Genomic DNA, 19,655 nt, shown 5'->3' with positions numbered 1-19,655 from the left:
GAGTGCCCCTTCATACTGCTTCGGCTGTTTTGAAAAAATGTGCAGGTCAAAACCAGAATAGCACTTTATGGAACGAATACATAAACTTGACATGAACTTTCTAGTTAACTTCAGTATGAGCATCGTAAAAGCAAGAGCTAAGGCTTATTGATAAACACAGTATTTGTTGTCAAGTATTACATTTTAAATATTGTTTTCACCGGCGTGGAGCCCGCGTGGAGGAGCTGCCGGCGGCGCGGCACCGTGGGTGATCACGTGGTTCGTCACGTGGTTGGTCACGTGACAAAGTTCCACTCGGCCAGCTGTAGCTATCGCGTATCTCCAGGTTTAACCAAAGCTAAACGACTGCCATTTTTGAGCATTTTACTACGCATTTTATATGTTCTAATTGGCGGAAATAATTCATTACAAGGCACCTATACACCACCGCAGTATATTTGCTACCGTTTTTTATGCGAAAACTTCGACGAAAAATCGGCGAAAAAATCCCAGAGGAGCAACCTTGTAGGAAGGAGGGCCACCTAGGTCACGTTACCTTGCGGCGTCATCGCAACCTGAACACAGTAAGGTGAGCAACCTGCCCACCGTGGCAGGTGGCAGTTAAATGAATGACTGTTGCTCGGGAAGAGCAACCTGGGTCGCATAGGTCCCGCCGGTGCCAGCACCGGCCATGGCAGGGCAGTCGCGCATTGCTCGACTGCTGCACCACTGCTCCAGCAGTGGTATGAGCTCTCCCAGGGATCTATGAATGTAGGGAATGACCAAATCTGCACATAAGAGGATTAACGCATTAAGCTATCGCATCATACACTTAAGGTGGAGCTTATATGACCTCTGCAATTTTTTCAGCTCCTTCGGTATTTTAAATGTTACACCATTTGCAGGGAATAAATCCAGTACAAGGCTCCTATACACCGAACTTCATGCTTTAGAAGACATTATATGTTCCATATCGACAAAAGGACGAAAACTGGAAGGCACGGACCAGGAACTAGTTGTGGGTCCATCAATTTGCACTAATGAAATGAAATCGACCTGCAAGGTGAGTGCGAGCAGCGGCCAAGTTTCATGCATAGACACGTAGCAGGTTTCTATCTATAGAGAGACCTGCCCGCATGCGCGACCGCAAAAACGAAATATCAGTTTTGAGAGTGCATGATAAACTTGAGTACGGCATTCAACGAGCGTCTTTAGAAACGTAATATTGCGTCGTTTTCCAGATAACAGTTCCCAAGTGGTATATTAGACAACTTTCATTACCAAACACGTAGAACCACTAAGTGTGCGTTCCCTATGGCTTCATAGATCTGATTAATCAGAACACCACATTGCAGCAACTCCTGTTCTGGTAAAATTTGATAAAGTTTGTCACCCCATTAACGTATTGTTGCTACCTTCAAATCCCTCCTTTCGTTATTTGCTTCTTTTCGCACCAATTAAAAGTATCACAGTTCAAAGCGCAATCAGCCTGTTTTAGTAAATCGGTAAAAAAGTATGAGAATTTTTTCGCCAGGAGACCACAGATTATTTGAATCATCTTTTTCAAGTATTTTAAGTCTTGATTGGCACCAAGATAAATGTGTAACAGACATCAGGTAAATGTATGTGTGTGCTCTTTTTTATGCTTTGTATTTACGCATGTAATTTTATATATCTTGCGTAAACATGCATTGCTTCACAGTTAATCCTGTGTGTCATGTATGAATTGGTGTCTTCTTTTTTATATTTTGCATTTTCTATATGTACTGGCTGTCGCGGCTATGTAAAACGTCTCCGGGATTGCGTTCAGACCGGCTTGTACCTTTAGCGCCGGAAAATGTTCCAGCGCATCACTGGAGAAATTAAGTGAACGTAATTGAAAAAATCAAACTGATTGGTGAACAAAGCTGAATTCCAGTCATGCTGATTACAATGCAATTCATCCTCTGTTTTCGTTTTAAGGGTGACTCCGGCGGACCATTGTCCCTCCTAGGCGCCAATGGAAAATCAGTGCTTGTCGGAATTACTTCATTGGGCACCGTCTGCTCAACAGAAAAAGTAAATTACGGCACTTATGCCAGGGTATCTGCATACATGACGTGGATTAAAAGTGCACTTGCTGATCCGGATGAATGGAGGCCGCTTCTGACCGATCGCGTAATAGAGTTGAACTAATAGTTTTTCGCGCTGTAATGCATGGCATGAAAATAAATTCCCTCCTCCTCGAAGTCCTCATGCATTTTAGCACTTTTTATGCACTCTTCAATGCTCTTAGTAAGATCTGTATTATCTTCTCCTGTATTGTTCGCATCTACAACAGCTTGGCGAACAAATGGTGTTATCAGATGATGAGAGGATTACAGACCTGAAGTAAGATATTTTCTTACCCCGCCTTTGCTGCGCCTGTTTTCGATGGAAGAAGAGGTCCATCGAAAACTTAACTGCAGCATCTAAATGCAGCCAGCCCAGCCCGTGTTCATTTCCATCAGCTTGGCCACAGGACCCATACACCCAGAACGCTGAGTATAGTCAGCGACTCAAAATAACATGAAAAGAAAACAAGAGATAGAAGTTTTGACGTAGTTAAGGCGTTTAAAGCAGAAACCCGGTTCAACAATCGCTTTTTCTCGGATACTGAGTAATTCAGACTATTGTGGCCAGAAAGATGCGATCGAATTCAAAATGCAACTAAATCGTCGAAAAGCATGCAGATTCCAACTGCGCAAATAGTTTGAAATCACTGTCGTAATTTTCGGTTCAACGGTCATCAAAAAATTTTCGCATGAATTTCGTTTTAGTGTGTGCGCGTACCGTTTATGAAAATAACCAGCGGTATTTGCTCTGCGCCTCACCCATGACAGCCTTGACACTGAATTCCCAGCTGGTGTTCTTCTCTAGAACGCTAATGTGAAATGAGTGAAGGTAGAACCCTCCATCAATTCTTGATTATTGATAGGTGCCGCTACCATTCTCAAACAACATGCAGAAATATAATTTTGTATATGAATCTCTAACCTCGTTCGATTGACCTGAAAAATAAAAAAGCAGCCAAGCATTTACAGCGGGCAGCTTTTTTAGAAAAAAAAAGAATTTATGGTGGATATGATGCATGAATAACGTTAAAGAATTTTTTTGTCATTCCTTTACTTTCTTTTCCTTGCGTTCGAGCGTCGCAGCATGCGGCACTGGTTCCGTGAATAGGTTAAAACAACGCACGCAGTGTTTCGCATGTAGCGTAAACTCCAAATAAAAATATATGAGAGTAAGCTTTACCCTTGGGGGGGGGGGGGGGGGCAGATTCTTTTATAAGAGCGCGTATACTAGAGGACAGCTTTCTCTGTCTTTATTCAATACAGGCGTATGAGTGTTTAAAGTGTACTCTTTGTTGGCAGTAGATCAATGCAGCGCTTGAGTGCACAGCTTTATAATATGCTGCTGAAAAAAGTAGATTTTCTTTTCCACAAACGTCGATAGGCTTCAGGCGGCATCTTCCGTTGCAACTTCCTTTTGTTCAACCTCGGCACCAGTCGAATTAGACTACTGGAGCATAGTTGCGCTTACTAATCAGCACGAACAAATCTTAGGCTTTCGAGACTGCGCCGCAGCTGTTAAGAAAACTCATGTGTGCTTCCTGCAACCGGACAGGTTCCCATCACTTGCTACGACTTCCTGCCCACAGCTTCATTTCTTCTACGACAGTTGGTTACCGCTTACTCTTTCTCTCTTTTGCATAAGGCTGCGTCTTTCTTCCTATTATAAAAACTCTGTTATGTTAACGACCCAACACCTGTTTTCCGCTTTGCATGTGGCTGTCCGTTCCTTCTCATTACATCAAGTGTCCTACGTTAAGTAATTATATTAGGAAACAATCAAAAACTGAAGCGACAGAAACCTCCTTAAAAAGCCTTTCAACCAATGCCTCCGGATATCACAATGCCATAAAGGCTTGTTTCATTACATCTATGAGTAGTACTTGTCATGAAGTAAAAGGACATCTCATTCAAAAGTAATAGTCTGTTAATAAAGAAAACTCAATGCCGCTACGAATGAATATTTTTGCTACGGCTTCGGATTAAACATCTCACAGCAGAACGTCTGTCACTGTAGAAAAATGCATATTAGTCCTTTGAAGGTTATCAACCTCACGTTTATTGGGCATAATTATCCTGTTGTGTCGGCTTATACTAAAGTGGGACTAAAGAAGAAGCCTGTAATATAGAATTGCCCCACCCCGCGCTATTAATTAAAACGTTGTTAACCTAATTCGAAATGGGAAAATACCAAATTATTTATTTTGCCGCGAAACAAAAAAGAGAATTAGAATGACATTAATAACTTGCGAGTACTGAGAGTGGTGTGAAAGACTTTTATTACCTCAAAAAGATACGCAGAGGGAGGTATGATTGGACCGATTCTTAAGGGGCCGGCCATCACAATCACTAGGTGAGGTGCCTTGTACGGGACGCGAGTGTTCTCGGCCGCGGCCCGGGCGTGCTCAGCCAGCGCCTTTTGGGCCTATAGGTCAGAGCAGCTGAGCAAAGTCCCCTCCCAGTCCTCCTAGTCCTCCAACCCAGCTATCTCCCTCCGAGAGATAGCTGGGTTGGAGGGGCAGGCTAACACCATGTGGTAGATGCCGGAAGAATTCTCCGCACAGTGCGGACAGTTGCGCGAGAAATAAGAGTGTAAGTGTTGGAGAGCTTCGGGCACAGCAAAGTATTAGTATACAGGAGGACCAGAAGCCGCCCCTCCGACATTGAGAGGCCGTTAACGGGCGGAGATAAAGGCCCTCGCCAAATTAATAGAGTAAAACAATGTCTTTGAAGGAGTATGCAGGAATGAGTTCGAGTTCCTGATCATCGGTGTCGGACGGGAATACATGGTGAGAGAGCTCGCGAGTGGCGTCAGCTGCCTCATTTCAATCAAGGCCCATGTCAGCAGGAGCCCAAACGATATTCATTTGAGTGGGGTCCCCGGTGTAGACTGTTTTTTTAGAGATTGGTATACGGTGCCAAGCCCTGCTCGGCGTTCCGAGAAGCCCCTCGCAGGTCGGAAATAATTGTTATTCTTGTTTTAAAAGTGTAATGAGAAGCAGCCGACGCAATGGCGACCTCGTCCGCGTGTGTTATGTCATGGGCTCAGAAAGTAAGAATGTTCACTGTTGTGGATTGGTGGACGACTGCGGCCGTGTAACATCCCCCATCGTGGGGGCCGGAGGCATCCACGTAGAATCCTTCGGGTTTCGCTCCATAGTGGCGGGCCAGGGCTTCTGCCCGTTACAGGCGCCTGCCATTATGGTCCTCGTGGTTCATGTTCGCCTGAAGAGGGCGCAAGTGGAGGGCGCATCTCCATTGGGATGGAATACGTACGCGCTCTTTCACGAGAGTGGTGTGTTTGATACGTAGTCAGGCAAGGAGGCGGCGACCCGACGATGTCTTCGAGAGGCGTTTCTTTTTTGGTTGCTCAGGTGGGCTTCTTGGAACTCCCGAAATATGTTCACCATGCCCAGCCTCAGGAGGCGCAGATGGGAGTTGTTCGGGGGAAGGCGCAGAGTCCACCTAATATCTTTGCGGAGGATCAATACAAGAGAGCCGCAGCCTACAAAACGCCTGCTAAAAAGAAGAGGCACAGCAAGGGAAAGGCAAATAACGATGCAATATTTTCTTCCTTCGATGAATTAGCTGAAAAGCCCGGTCTTCAATATGTTCATTTCTGGTGGATGCATGAACAATCTTGGAGGATAGAGGGGAATGGATGGAAGAGCACCTTGAATGCCGTGTCCATCTCTTGCGGCATTGCGGATATGATTAAAACCTGGATCTGAAAAGAAAAGTTATGATAGCGCACGCGCCCTCCCTCGAACTTTGTGTTTTGATGGTTGCTATGAATAACAGGTTGAATGTGTTGGCTCACGGAAATGCCGAAGAGGTCTGCATAATTCGCCTAGAAGGAGCTTTTGCGATATAGTCCCCGTCACCGTTGAAAGCTTTCCACGCCAACTCGCTCAAGTTTTGGAATATGGGTATCAGACTACACCTTGCGCACAAATACCTTTTGCCATGCCGCTATCTTGCAGACATTTATCGAAAGTTACAACAAAATTTGATTTTGAAAACGTTGAGCTTGCACATGAAATTTAACTTTTGTAACTAATATATTCATACTTTATTTACCTTAATTAACAACACACTACCTTTGTATTGTATTCTTGGTCATGAACTGTTAGAAAAATTACTTAAAGTTCTCCCCTGTAGGGGCGGCAAGCGCCAAAGTCTTGCGTTACGAGCAAACTTGCGTACCTGCAGGTAACATTTCTTTAACGAAGAAGCTTCTTTGTGCCTGTTTGGAACATGTGGTGCCTTCATGAGTGAAAGTTGAACCTTCTCCCAAATGTCACGTGTGTCAGAAGATAATTACTGCTTGTGTGGTGCTTTTTTGCTTCAATCTCTTCGCGCCTCGAACTAAAGAAATATCCATTTTTAGAAATATTGCACTTTGCAGAGAAGACTCGCCCATGAGACGAGCCAGAGCCGCCCGAAAAAAAAATGTCATGAGGGGCACAGCTTCTGAGAGGCTCAGTGCTACTCTACGGAATCGGTCGATGTAGGAGAAATGTTTTGTTTATTTCTCTGAAAAGTTCTTCCTGTGGTGAGATTTAAAGACAGACGCTAGAGAGGTGAGGAAAGAAGCGTCCAGACATTCTTATCTGCAGATACGCACAGGAGAATGTCGGACTGGAATTCTTGCACAAACACTGGCGATCCGGAAAGAACAATGTGTCCTCTTTAATGCACAAAGAGCATTATTCTATAAATAAAACCTATTATTGAAAATCGAGAAACAAGTTTTGAAACCTTTTTGTTATTATAATGCCATCCGGTCACCTCGGAAAATATTTAGTAGCTGCAAAAAAAATTCAGATGAAAGCCAAGAATAGAGACCCGCGCGGTGGCGCGGTGGCTCAGTGGTTAAGGCGCTCGTCTACGGAGCCGGAGTGCCAGACTTTCGCGCTCTTCTCGACCCGTCCAACACATGAGATGAAACACAACGCAACCTAAAGCGGACTCTACACATCTACTCGGGCACCAATGCAGAGCTAACTTAAAATCTGTGTGATCGCTACCTACACCGCACACAAGACCCACAAGGTCCTGAGTTCCAGTATGCAGAACAACCCAACACGGACCTGCACGCTCCTTTCGTGCTCTATAACTTGAAAGCAGCCATAGACCAAATAAGAAGGGGTACGGCTCCCGGTCACGATCGCATTACAGTTACGCTGGTTGCGAACCTGCCTGACGAGGCTTATCTTAAAAACCTTGACTACACCAATCCGATTTCGGACGGGTTCAACCTTCCTATTAAAAGGAAAAGCTCCCTCGTAATTTTCATTCCTAAGCCCGAAATGACAGAGCACTCTGACAGCTTGAGACACATTGCGCTAACCTCATATGGTGCGAAACTCATAGAGACGATGGTTCGAGACCGGATTCTGAATCCAAGGACTTGTTGGCAGACACCATGTATGGGTTCCGCCCGCATTTGACGACCCAAGACGTACTCTTACAACTCCGCGAGGACATCATCGATCCTCGGACGACCACACGCAGAGACCGCGCTGTTACGGCATGAGACCTTAAGGACGCTTTCGGTAACCTCAAACACGGTAGCATACTGTCCAACCTCAGCCGCACAAATTGCGGTGCAAAGCCGTCCAGCTATGTCCGGGACTTCCTCTCCCAACGGCAGGCCCTGTTCCGGATCAATGATCAGGAATACGGACCTTACCGCATGGGAACCAGGGACACACCTCAGGGCGCTGCGCTCATGCCTTTCCTGTTGAACATCGCAATTATGAAGCTACCTTCCATCCTGCAGCGGGTGGGGAGGGTGCACCACGTAATATATGCAGACGACGTAACACTATGGTCTAACCAAGGCAGCGTCGGTGAAATGAAGGACAACCTCCCGCAAGCTGCGACCATAGTCGAGACTTACGCCAACTCATGCGCACTCGCTCTTGCCCCAGCCAAATCCAAGCCACTGCATATTCGCGCCGGCAAGGCAGACTCCAACTCGATGTTCGGTTTGGTTTATTTGTGTTGAACGTCCCAAAATGACTCAGACTATGAGGGACGCCGTAGTGAAGGGCTCCCAAAGTTTTCACCACCAGGGTTTAATTAACGTGCACTGACATCGCACAGTACACGGGCCTATAGAATTTCACCTCCGTCGAAATTCGACCGCCGCGGCCGGGATCGAACCCACGTCTTTCGGGTCAGCACTCGAGCACCATAGCCACTGAGCCACCGCGGCGGCTCCAACTCTATGTGTGTTAGCCTCCGCGAGGCCGAGGAGATCAGAGTCTTGGGCTTACACATTCACGGCTGGCTAAAAGCCGATCACGGCTGCGGTCCGTTGGCGGGAACTTTCTCGGGAAACGTACAGAACAACGGAGTTCCTGTGGCTTGAATTTCTGCCTTCGCTTCGCCGGATACTTCCACCGAAGGTACCGGTCCCTGGTAACGCTGTCCACACCGTCGGTGACGTCCAGCTATCATCATTTGTGCATTAGGTGCCCAGCTGAGGACCTAACTTCGCCGTGGAACCAAGTAGGATAGCAGCGGAAGACTTGGGAATTCTGAGGCAGGTGTCTACCCTCGCCCCGGAATCTGAGAGTGCGTGATGTCTTTCGAAGGGTGTGGACGTGATCTCCGGTGTAAGGTCCTTAGTCGAGGGTCACCCATCCAGTGAACTGTCTCTTTTTTTGCGGGAAAACTCTCTAGCACTTCTTCCCGCTGACAAGGAAGGGGCACTTGTGGTGCTTTCTGAGATTGCGTATAAGGCCAGGAAAAAAAGCGGTGCTCTCGGCGTTTGAAACTAGGAATGAGGTACGCCTGGTGCGTGCAAAGAGTGCCGCTCCGCGTTAAGACTTTGCAGCACAATGTATTCGGACAAGTTAGTAAAATCTATAGTGAAGGCGGAAAAGGTTGGTTTGGAACTTTTCTTTACTGCTAGGACTCATAAACTGGATTGGTCTTTGAGGTCATTATCTCTGAAAACGGGACATGGCAGAAGTCTCTTGCAAGCTTCCCGCAACAGAATTTGAACTCAGTACTGACGACCCTTTTAAAGTTAGATCTCTGACGAGGTGATCCAGTTTCCGAAGGAAAGACCCAAGTCTTACCTGTCAGCATTCTCAGCTGACATAAAAGATCTTTATTATTGTACTCCACAGGACGATTTGTTAACCAACGTCAGGAACTGCATAGATTATCAGTGTAGTTTCATTTCAGAACACTACGGGTTTGTCTGCGGATAACTCTTTGGAATTGCTTGCGACATACCTGAAATCCACTTTCGCAGTATGGGAAGGCGACATCGTGACTCATAAAAACAAAATATGCATGGTCTCTTGCGTTGCCCCCATTTTGAGCGATATTTTTCTGTCGGAACACGACCGTGAACTTGAACGCAGATGTAGAGAGTTGAATTTGGCAGTCATTTTCAGGTATGTAGAGAATAACCTTGTTATGACCAACGCACAAGATCTGTCCGATCACGCTGGTATGCTCAGCATATTGTCAGAGTTTTCAGATTGCCTTGAACCACTAACCTTGACGCATGAAGTTGCCGTAAACAACTTAAGGTTTCTTGAACATTTACATTTCTGCTAACCACGCGTGCTGGTCTTACGAATCGCGAGGGAACAAACCCGAACACCCTTTGGTTCAGCACACTCTGAACTATTGAAACGGGCTATTGTGAAGTCTTAGTTTTGTAACGCCCTCGCGAAATCTTGTGAGCATCGACGGGAACCAGCCTTCCATAGCCAGGTGACCCGTTTGAAAGGCTCCGCTTTTCCTAGTACTCTGTGGTTGTCTGTGGCTGAGACCATGCTCAGACACAGCAAAAAGCATGGTTCCGACAAAGGTGGTGCCGACACAGATCAGGTCAAAAAAGTGGCAGTGATTCCTTACATGCAAGTCATCGCCCACAACATCAAAAATAGGCAAGAAAGCAGGGGTGCATGTGGTGCTTCCTGCCCCAGAAAAACTTTCAAAGTTGCACAGAGAGGTGAGTTCCACCGACCTTTCAAACAATAACTGCACTGTTAGGCACCGGAGACCGTATGTAGGGTGCGCAAAAAATGTGGTTTATTCAATACCATTTCCTTGTGGCCGAGCCTACACCGCCCAAACGTGCAGATTGATGTCTGAACGAGAAGCTGCTGGAACATAATAACAGTGTCAGGGGGGCATCTCGCCATCTCAACATACACTGCGTGACTGCGAACAGTATAAAGAACCGCGGTCCCTTCTTCGAAACAACCACGAAAGTTCGCAAATATGTGAACAATGTGGCCAGGGAGATAGCGGAGGCTTGTGAAATTCCAGAGTGAGTGGACGACTGTGTTCGCACGCGATCGATGTTTTTGAAAGAAAAAGAGCGCCCGTTTTAAGGAATGTGACCTGTAGTGTGTCAGGAATCTTCGCTTTTAATTCGGTGCTTCTTGTGTCGCCCGTTATAGCTTTTTTATATTGTGTGTTGCTTGCCTTTTCATGGGAGTGTAGGCCCTGGTGCGATGCGATGTCAGTGCCATATAAAAGCATGATATCTTCCCTTTTTTCCTTTCGTTCCTGAGCATGCGCGCTGTACGGTATATGTACGCGCTGCGCGCAGCAATACAGCTTTATTGAAGTCAGTGCTTTGTGGTGTTTCCTTACTTCTCCATGTTTGTGTTTGCGCTCTGTTATTGTAAGCATGTGAAAGGTATCAGCCATATCCCCAAAGTACTCGCACACGCCATCAAAGCACCGCCGTGCGCAGTCTATTGTTGGTGAGAATTTTGAGGATGAGGCGCTCGTCAGAGCATTCCAGTCCCCTACAAAGGGCCGCGTAGCGCCATTGCACCGTCTCGTAGTATTCGGTGATGTGCTTGAATGTGAGGGTCAGATTGTCTGATCTGAAGTAGGCTTCCAAGGACAGAGAGATAGCCCGGGGAGAGAGTGCGCGTGCGGCCTGACCGGCTTATTCGTTTCCTTGGAGTCCTGCTGACCGGGGGCGCAAATCAAGTTACACGTAGTTAGATCTACGTATCGGCAGATAGGTTGCAGCATGCACCGGGAAAGCGAGGGAGCCCAACCAAGCTAATAGTTCTGACAGACCCGTCGCGAGACGGCGACAAGTTTCGTCTTAGGATCAGTGAGAGCCAGAGCAATGGCACTCTCCACCGCGTGTGTTGCACTGTAGGCTATGAAAGTGAGCCCCTTAACGGTGTGTTGTGTGCGAATGTGGCCGTGTAGCACCCCCTCCCTCCCGTGGTGTGGGTGGGCAACGTCCCCGTAGTATACTTGTTGTTGGAGACCAGATTACCACTCTAACGCTTCCGAGCGCACGCGTGGTGTCGATTGCTATGGTCTTCTCTAGAAATGTTATGGGGAAGGAGTCGGACCTGGAGGGAGCGTGTCCAGGGTTATGACACTCTCTTTCTTCAATGTGGCAGTCGTGTTTCATGTGTAGCCGGCCCAAAAGACGGCGACCTGACGTGGTCTGCGTAAGACGCGTCTATTCATTGACTAAAGGGCTTCTTGAAGGCCACTCCATAAGCTCAAAAGAGCTAACGTCGGACGATTGGACGCCAGTTCTGTATAATACGTATGCCTGCCGACCAGCCAGTTCCCCGAAATCACCTCATCACTCCGGCAACGCTGCCTCTGAGGCAGGTATCCAAAATCTGGAGTACACTATACACCGCATTACAGCCCGACATATGGGAAGACACATCTATTCTAATCTCCTTCGACGCACAGTCCCGCATTCCATCAAATACATGGGAACCAACCACCGCTTCACCCCATGCTGAGGCAGTAGGAATGCATGTACCAAGTGCTGACTTCCGAGTCCACGTCACGACGTATAACCAAGCCCTAAGATCAATCTTTGCAGCCACTGTGGAACACAAAACTCGCCACAAGACGCTCCTTGTAGTTTCGAGTGCACTCTATTCGAGGGCCCTGACCTTACCGGCATGTGATCGCGCAAGGAACGAAGCATTCACATGTCATGCAAACAGCTAAGCAACACACAAACGCAGCAGCAAGAATCAGTCGCACCGTGTCACGGATCTCTCCGGAGAACACTTGGACCGAAAGAATGGACTAGGTGACGGGTGTACCCACACAAACGCATATTTAATACACCCTACGTAGCACACACACTAGAACACAAAAGTAACAAAGCTAACACAAAACACAAAGACTATAAATACACACGACCCGGGCACACTGCTACTAGCGTCTACTAGTAGTGTTCTACTATTAGCGGTCGGCGTTCGTGCTCACGGTTGGTTCGGTGTGGCTGCGGCGTTTTATGGATCCAGTAGGCGGCGTCGAGGTGGCGTTCGCCGTGCTTGGGCTGGCGTTACTGGCGGCGTTCGACGTCCTTGGGCTGATGTCGCTAGCTGCGTCGTACAAGCTCCAGGTCCAAGCGCCCGTAGAGGTGATCGATGCCGGTGTTGTTGGCGTTGGGGGCACCATTCGGATGAGTGGCAACAGCGCTGGAGACACCCCTGGCCGTAGCAGGCGGTAGCGCCCTCCGTTGACTCCCCGGAACGGGCTCAGGCACGGCAGGGAGTCCATGATGCGTTGCCGTAGAACGCGAGCCCACCGGAACAGTAGCCGGCGTCGCTCTCTCCCAGCCAAAGTGTCCCTGACCCACTGGAGCCTCCGCTTCTCTGCTGTTCCCCCCCCCCGGGTCTCGCTCTCACTCGCCCTTTTATAGCCTCGGTGTTAGTCCACGTATGCCTTGTCGTCGTATTCTTCTCTTATCCACCAATCATCTCTCTCCACCTCACCGAATGCTTCTCCACCAATCATCTCCCTCCACCTCACCGAATGCTTCTTCTTCCTCTTTATTCTTCGGTTAATTCACATCGTCTTCTTCACACCTTTTCCCTCTGAAATTTAATTTAGGCTCCTTAATATATGTGACACACCGAGAGAATCTTGCCCAGTTGTCCACTCACCCAACCCAACCAATGGAACCAGGCCTGGACATTGCCATTGAAGCAAGCCTGAGCCATACCACCCACCTCACACAAGCACGACATCCATGACAGCAAATCTTCAATCTACAACACGCCCTGGCGAAATTCCAGGAAATCCATGCCCTCACATACCTACCCCTCATACAAAATAGCAGAAACCGGGTAAACGCATTCCTACCGAGTTGCACGAAAACGGCTCCACGCCTTCTCCCCAGCACATTTAACGACCGGCTCCTCAACCTAAGTGTCCAAAACACCTGTGTGGAATTCACAGAAGCCATCTTTGCAGCACAAAAGTCCCGTCTATCGAACTTAGAGGCTCGCTGTCCTCCCTTATCCCAGTTAAGCCGAACACCAATTACACATCCTACAGAGGGAGGCCCTTTCTGTCCCTCCTCTAACAAAAACCAAATACCCCCCCCGCCACCCCCCCCCGCCGTCCCAAAGAACATGCATGCTGAGCTATACAGGTCGCACAGAGTAGCAAGGGCTCGTGCCCTCCACAGACATTTTAGCGAGGACCATGTGGTGGTCTGCGTGGACGCAGCGGAATATACGTCAGGCTCCCGTAAAGCCCTGGCGGTAGCCGACAATCAAGGAAAGCTTCTAACTTCCAGCTCAATCATCACCAATTCCACCACACAGGCAGAAGAGGCAGCCATCGCGCTTGATCTCATCTCTACATCTGCCACCAAAAGTATTTCAAACTCCAAATCTGCCATTCTCAACTAAGCCAAAAGCTACATATTCCGCACCGCTGCTCGAATACTACGTTTCTGCCAGCTCCGGCGCACAGTAACCTTATCTGGAAGCCAGCACATGCCGGCCTCTCTGACAACGGCGAGGCTCTGTCTTTCGTACTAGCGGGACAAACAAAATGAATACGAGCCCCCGCCCTATCCCTCTCCATAGCACAGGCCGCACACTGGGGACGACTAAAAACTCGGACTACACCATAAGATAACCGCTGATCCTTAAGGGTAACCGAGTGGATACCAATAGAAGGCATGCGTAGCAGGGGCGGCAGAAAGTTAGGCGGGCGGATGAGATTAAAAAGTTTGCGGGCATACGGTGGGCGCAGATGATAAAGAACAGGGTTTATTGGAGAGACATGGGAGAAGCCTTTGCCCCTCCAGTGGGCGTAGTCAGATGTGTGATGATGATGATGATGCTACATGCCCGATACCCAGACCAATTCCTCCCCACATGCAAACCTTGCGGCAAAGCAAGAGATTTCCAACACACCCCTCACATGCTCCATCTGGGGAACAGCATCATTTATGAATATCAAACGGTTGCATTTACTTCAAAAGGAAATTGTTCGAAATATTGTTAACGCTTCATGTTTTGAACATACTGAACTGATCTTTGCATCGCTTCGCATCACCCACCTTCCCCAAGTCCTTGAATCTATACTACTGAGGCGGTATAAAACAAGTATAAGAAAAAATAATCTATTTATGGTGCACCTGTCGAACTTAAAATGTAAAGAACTGATGTATGCCACCCGTACTGGTTTCACATGGTTCGTGCCGAAAACTCGCACGAATTATGGTCGCCAAATGCTTTCACACACTCTTCCGTCCTCATTAAATAAGGCATCTAAATTTGCGTGCACTTAGGTACCGTTAGAGTTGTACTTATTACCAACTGAGAGTTGTACTTATTATTTGTATTTTCTTTCCTGTATGCTTACTTGCCGTTTTACTTCATATTCATGTAATGATCCTGTTATTAATATACATGACACTCTGTACACCATTCTGATGCTGCTGTTAAGTCATTGTAGGGTGCGTCGACCCCTGTCAAGCCTTCTCTCTGGCTTTTTGTCGACGCACCCAACATCCTCAAGATGTTGAATAAATTGAATTGAATTGAATCTTCCTTCATCCCCCGTCACCGACCGTGGCGGAATCGGACTGGTAGGCGCTTCTGACCTGCACTTCCGCTCCATACCAGCGCCTGCTCATCTCCAGCGCATCTTTCCACGACATCACAAGCCGTTACAAATTCAAAAGGCACAACATTCCAGAACCTGACAACACGTTTGATAAGGAGCAAGAGACCGCATGGAGGTGTTTCCAAACGAGGTTCTTTCTTTGCCCTATCTATTGGCAGAAATACGCCCAGATGACTGTAACCCCGCGAGCAGGTTCACCGGCGAGCAGCCTCGTATAATCATATACAATGGCAATGTAAAGAAGGACCTCCACTGCAGGATCTAGTACAAACTGCTTCTCTTGACCAATCGAAAGCCATTCTTCTCAGGTGGTCAGCTCGGACCCAGGAATTAAAGGCTTGGCCACCGAGTGGGCCCCTAAGTTAACCGCTAGCCATGGGCTGGCTACCATCTAGGGCGAATCATCTCCATATGCATTTTGACGAAATAAACATTTCCAAATTCAGTCCAGTGCTATAAGAAGGATTGCGTTTTAATTGCTATCCTTCGCTTTATAAGGTTGCCTCCTCACAGTGAGAGAGCACCCAAGTGCCATTTGCCATTTAGGGGGCTTCGCCTCCACCATTCCTATCCCTGCAATTTAACTTCTACCGCTCCTCATTACAAACCACGCTTCGGGAAGTTCAACCCTATATACAATACCAAACAACTTATCTCTAAATCGACATGAATGCGGAGGCATTTGTGCATGGACTAAGTGCGCTGTAGTTACACTTGTTGGAAATAAAATAACACCGGTGCAGGTAATTCGCACTAATTCCACCACTTACTGACTGACTGACTTTCCTGAGAGGAAGAAGGAAAAGGAAAGTGCACGGGCCTGCCTACTGGCTCAAGCCGAGCCACGCTCACTGCCGCGTGCAGAAAGTAGGAGGGGTAAAGGATAGGAGAGCAAAGAATGAAAGAAAGGACGCGCCGCGCTAATATGCCCCGGGCTGATCCCGGGGGCAGTGCAATACCGGGCCGACCCGTGCCAGAGTGCTTCAAGCCAAGCACTCCGCCATATTTCAAAAATAAGTTTAATATCTGGGGTCGAAGGACCCGCTGCTGATATTAAATCAGGTATCAGATATTATCTCAACCACTTACTACACTTTGAGTGCTGCATGCTGTTGTTTGCAGCGCGAAATAAGCGCAAGAAAAAACTGCATTTCTTCTGTAGATAATTAAAATTTATTAAAGATAGCGTTTTGTACTGCCATCAAATCATTCCCTGTGTTATGATGGCACGCCTTCTTTCTTGCTCTTAACGTGCACACGCGACGCAGCCTATATATTCCACTTTGATAGCTTGGAATAAAATCAGTTGTGAGTGCAGCGCCTGCGTGTGTCTCTCGGTGTCCATTCTTATCTTGTGTGTGTGTTTCTTTTTGCGCTGCTACTATGCCTAAGACATCCCCTTTAAATATGATCACGAAACCTTTAATTAATAGACGACGAGTTCCGCAATGAGAGGGAAAATGAAAAATTAATTTTTCTCATCTGCCATAATTCAAGCTTTCGACAACCGCACCGTACCTTCTTTGAAATTCCTTCATAAGGAACGCTCATGGTGATGTTAGAGGGTAACGAGGAGTCAATATTAATATAATCGGTTTTTTGCGAAAGGAAATGACGCAGTATCTGTCTCACATATCGGCGGAAACCTGAACCGCGCCGTAAGGGAAGGGATAAAGGAGGGAGTGAAAGAAGAAAGAGGTACCGCAGTGGAGGGCTCGGAATAATTTTGACCCCCTGGGGATCTTTAACGTGCACTGACATCACACAGCACACAGCACCTTAGCGTTTTGCCTCCATAAAAACGTTTTGCCTCCATAAAAGCCACCTCGGCGGCCGATTGGGATGAGGTTTTAGTTCTTGCCACATTGGCTTAGATTAATGCGAAAGCGCTATTCTGATGTGTGATACATCAGCAAGATCTTGTAGTGTTTGTGGGTTGCTGCCAATTGGAATAAATAAATAAATATAAATAAAAAATTATCCGCCACTGGGATTCCAACCCGCAGAGGCTCGAAGACATCTCTTATGGTTTTTGTGGTTCAAAATAAACTATGCCACACTCCTAATATCTCAGAACATTAGCACCGGGATGGCTCTTTTGCCGAAAAGAATTGTGTCACGGCCGCAGGCTGGCAGAAAGAAGAGGACGAAGTGGCTGCTCGGGCTCGTCGAGAACATCAGCACTGCTTGCCCTAGCTGTTTCTGGCTGCACTTCTGCCAGTCTCTTTCACGGTATATATATCCCTTCTGTAAATACATTGCCCAGAATATTTCTTTGGACTTTCGGATCACCTAACTGGCTTAGTAAGGCACATGTTTTGGCTTGATCAATAGCAAAGTGAGTTGCCTTTATGAAAGTATGCCTCCTTCAAGACTTCCCCCAAAGCCCGTTTACTTGAAAGTTGCATTTGCTGAACACGTACACAGCGGTCTTTGGGATTCATACTATAGATCTGAAAGAAAAGCAAGTGCTTTCACTGTCTTCAAGAGAATGATGTGGCAAAGATGAGTAGAAAATATGCTACAATAGGTTAATAGTAGTGCAATAATACCAGTGTTATTGCATCACGTGAAGAGCACTTCATGATATATATATATATATATATATATATATATATATATATATATATATATATATATATATATATAAAAGGCGCCATCCTCGTGACTCAAGGTGTAGTGCACACCACAAGGTCATGGTATCACTTCAGGCGTCTGACGTGCACCGTTTCATGGCCACAACGGCAAAGCTCAGAGAAGGATGGCAATAGTTCGGCGACATAGTTCGCAGGCAAAGCTGGAGACACAACACGGCAGGGTCCGCGATACTTGGCGAGGAATCTGGACTACAGGTCGGTGGTGCCAGCAAGGATCCAAAGCCAAAGATGTGAGCCGGTAGGGAGGTTTATATGAAATAACCAGAATTATGCGCACCAGTTCTGTCGTTTCGGATCATCGGGTGTGAGAGAGCGGCTGAGCTGGCAGCATTACTGGGCATACTTGGCAATTTCAGAAGCAGGCGCGTAGTCTGATGCATCAGGTTGGTATACGGAAGAATTGTGTGAAGCCTACTTGGAGGCTCGCGTCCGTAAAGAAGAAAGAATGGAGAATAGCCGGATGTGGTCTGCACGGCGGTATTGTAGGCTTGCATGACGAACGGAAGTACAGGGCCCTACTTAAAATGGTCGGGACTAATGTACAAGGTCAGCATGTCATCGATTGTCAATTCAAATCGTTCGCTGAAGCCGCTGGTCTGAGGATGGCACAATGCACGGGTTCTGCGAACAATGAGGCATTTGAGAAGTGCCTGATTAACCACTAATAAAAACACGCGGGCCGCGGTCGCTCAGAACTTCATGAGGGGCGCCGCAGCGGAGAATGCGATGGCGGAGAACGAAGTAAGCCACACCTCTCGCTGTAGCTGCTGGAAGAGCCGCCGTTTCAGCATAGCGCGTGATATGGTCTACCGCGACTACAACCTAGCGGCTGCCAGAAGGTGAGGCCTGCAAGGTACCGTAAAGCGGTAACCGCATGAGGCAATATTCCTTCGCGATACGTCGCGCGATGCCGCCGCCGTCGCCCATCGCTGCCGCTTGCGCAAAACGCACGAACCGACGGGACTCGGCGTCGGAGCGGCGCGTTTTCAGTGTTGCTCGATTGCGGCAGCTTCAGCGTTCAGTCATTTTGCGTTAATTAAAGCGTAGAAAAACGCTCTTAAGGCTTCACACAAGATAAAACACAATAAAAATGTAGGAAAAATATATTTAGGTAATACTTTTATTTTAGTCGACTACACAAAGTCACGTGACGCAGAAAAGCGCACCCGAGGGACGCTGGGATGAGGCGAAAGGCGACGTTCCTGCGCTCTTGCGACTTATAGTGCATGTAGGACATATCCCACAGCACCCTTTACATTTGAGCTTCATTAATGAGCCTTTCATTAAATTCTTGCATAGCTGTCATGGTGAGGGATGCGTTGGCTGTTGCTCCGCTGAAAGCCCGCGGAAAAAAACAAATCAACATTCGCGTGAAAAACGGATCGAAGGTTACGCACCCGCAAAGCCTACCGTCATCGGCTAGTCTCGCATGACACATCCGGGCGATGGGCGAAATTTTCTGCAAACCCAGAACCTGGGCGACGCGATGAGCGACAGTGCTTCGGTGGCCCTCAGCCCAACGCGCGATGCCATCACGCGGCGTGCCGCCGCGAATTGTCGCCTCATGCGGTTAGTGTTTAAAGGTAGATGGCCTACGCGATCAAAGGGACAAGCAGAGAAAGGTAACTTCGGCGTGGGGGAATCGACGACAGCAGAGTGCTCAGACAGGAAGTCCCCGCCCTAGAATTACGTCATGCGAACAAGAGTATAGGATTAGGAATATAATTATTTACAAGACGTCTTGAATAATGAGTCGTGTTGTGCACGCTGCGGATAGGTCGACCTGCTGGGCGGTAGCAGTGCGAACAGAAACTCTACAAAAATGGCGTCATAACTTTCTTCAGTCTTCCGCAGAATTTCGTGTCCATAATTGACACAGCCCCGCTGCTCACGGCAGCACACGTCGCAACACATTCTGCAAAAATATCGATAACGTTTGTGAGTGATATCAGAGGCCATGTAGATTCCGCAGTGGGGACAGCTCTTGCCTCTGAAGCTGCGCTCGCTACTTTTC

At 47.6% G+C, this 19,655-nt stretch overlaps 1 protein-coding gene across 1 annotated transcript in view; it reads left to right on the top strand.

Annotated features, from left to right (window-relative positions):
• The window catches only part of LOC144105217 (venom peptide isomerase heavy chain-like), a 55,775-nt gene extending 53,579 nt beyond the window's left edge, over positions 1–2,196 (top strand). The window contains exons 8-9 of the mRNA XM_077638362.1: positions 885–1,042; positions 1,942–2,196. Of these exons, the coding sequence (XP_077494488.1) occupies positions 885–1,042; positions 1,942–2,154 (371 nt within the window). The 3' untranslated portion in view covers positions 2,155–2,196. The remainder of the gene's footprint in view (positions 1–884; positions 1,043–1,941) is intronic.
• The last annotated feature ends 17,459 nt before the right edge of the window (positions 2,197–19,655 follow it).

This window comes from Amblyomma americanum, chromosome 9, assembly GCF_052857255.1.
Source record: "Amblyomma americanum isolate KBUSLIRL-KWMA chromosome 9, ASM5285725v1, whole genome shotgun sequence".
NCBI classification, from domain to species: domain Eukaryota; kingdom Metazoa; phylum Arthropoda; class Arachnida; order Ixodida; family Ixodidae; genus Amblyomma; species Amblyomma americanum.
The sequence above is the reverse complement of the archived record's forward strand: the minus strand, read 5'-3'. Positions and strand labels throughout refer to the sequence as shown.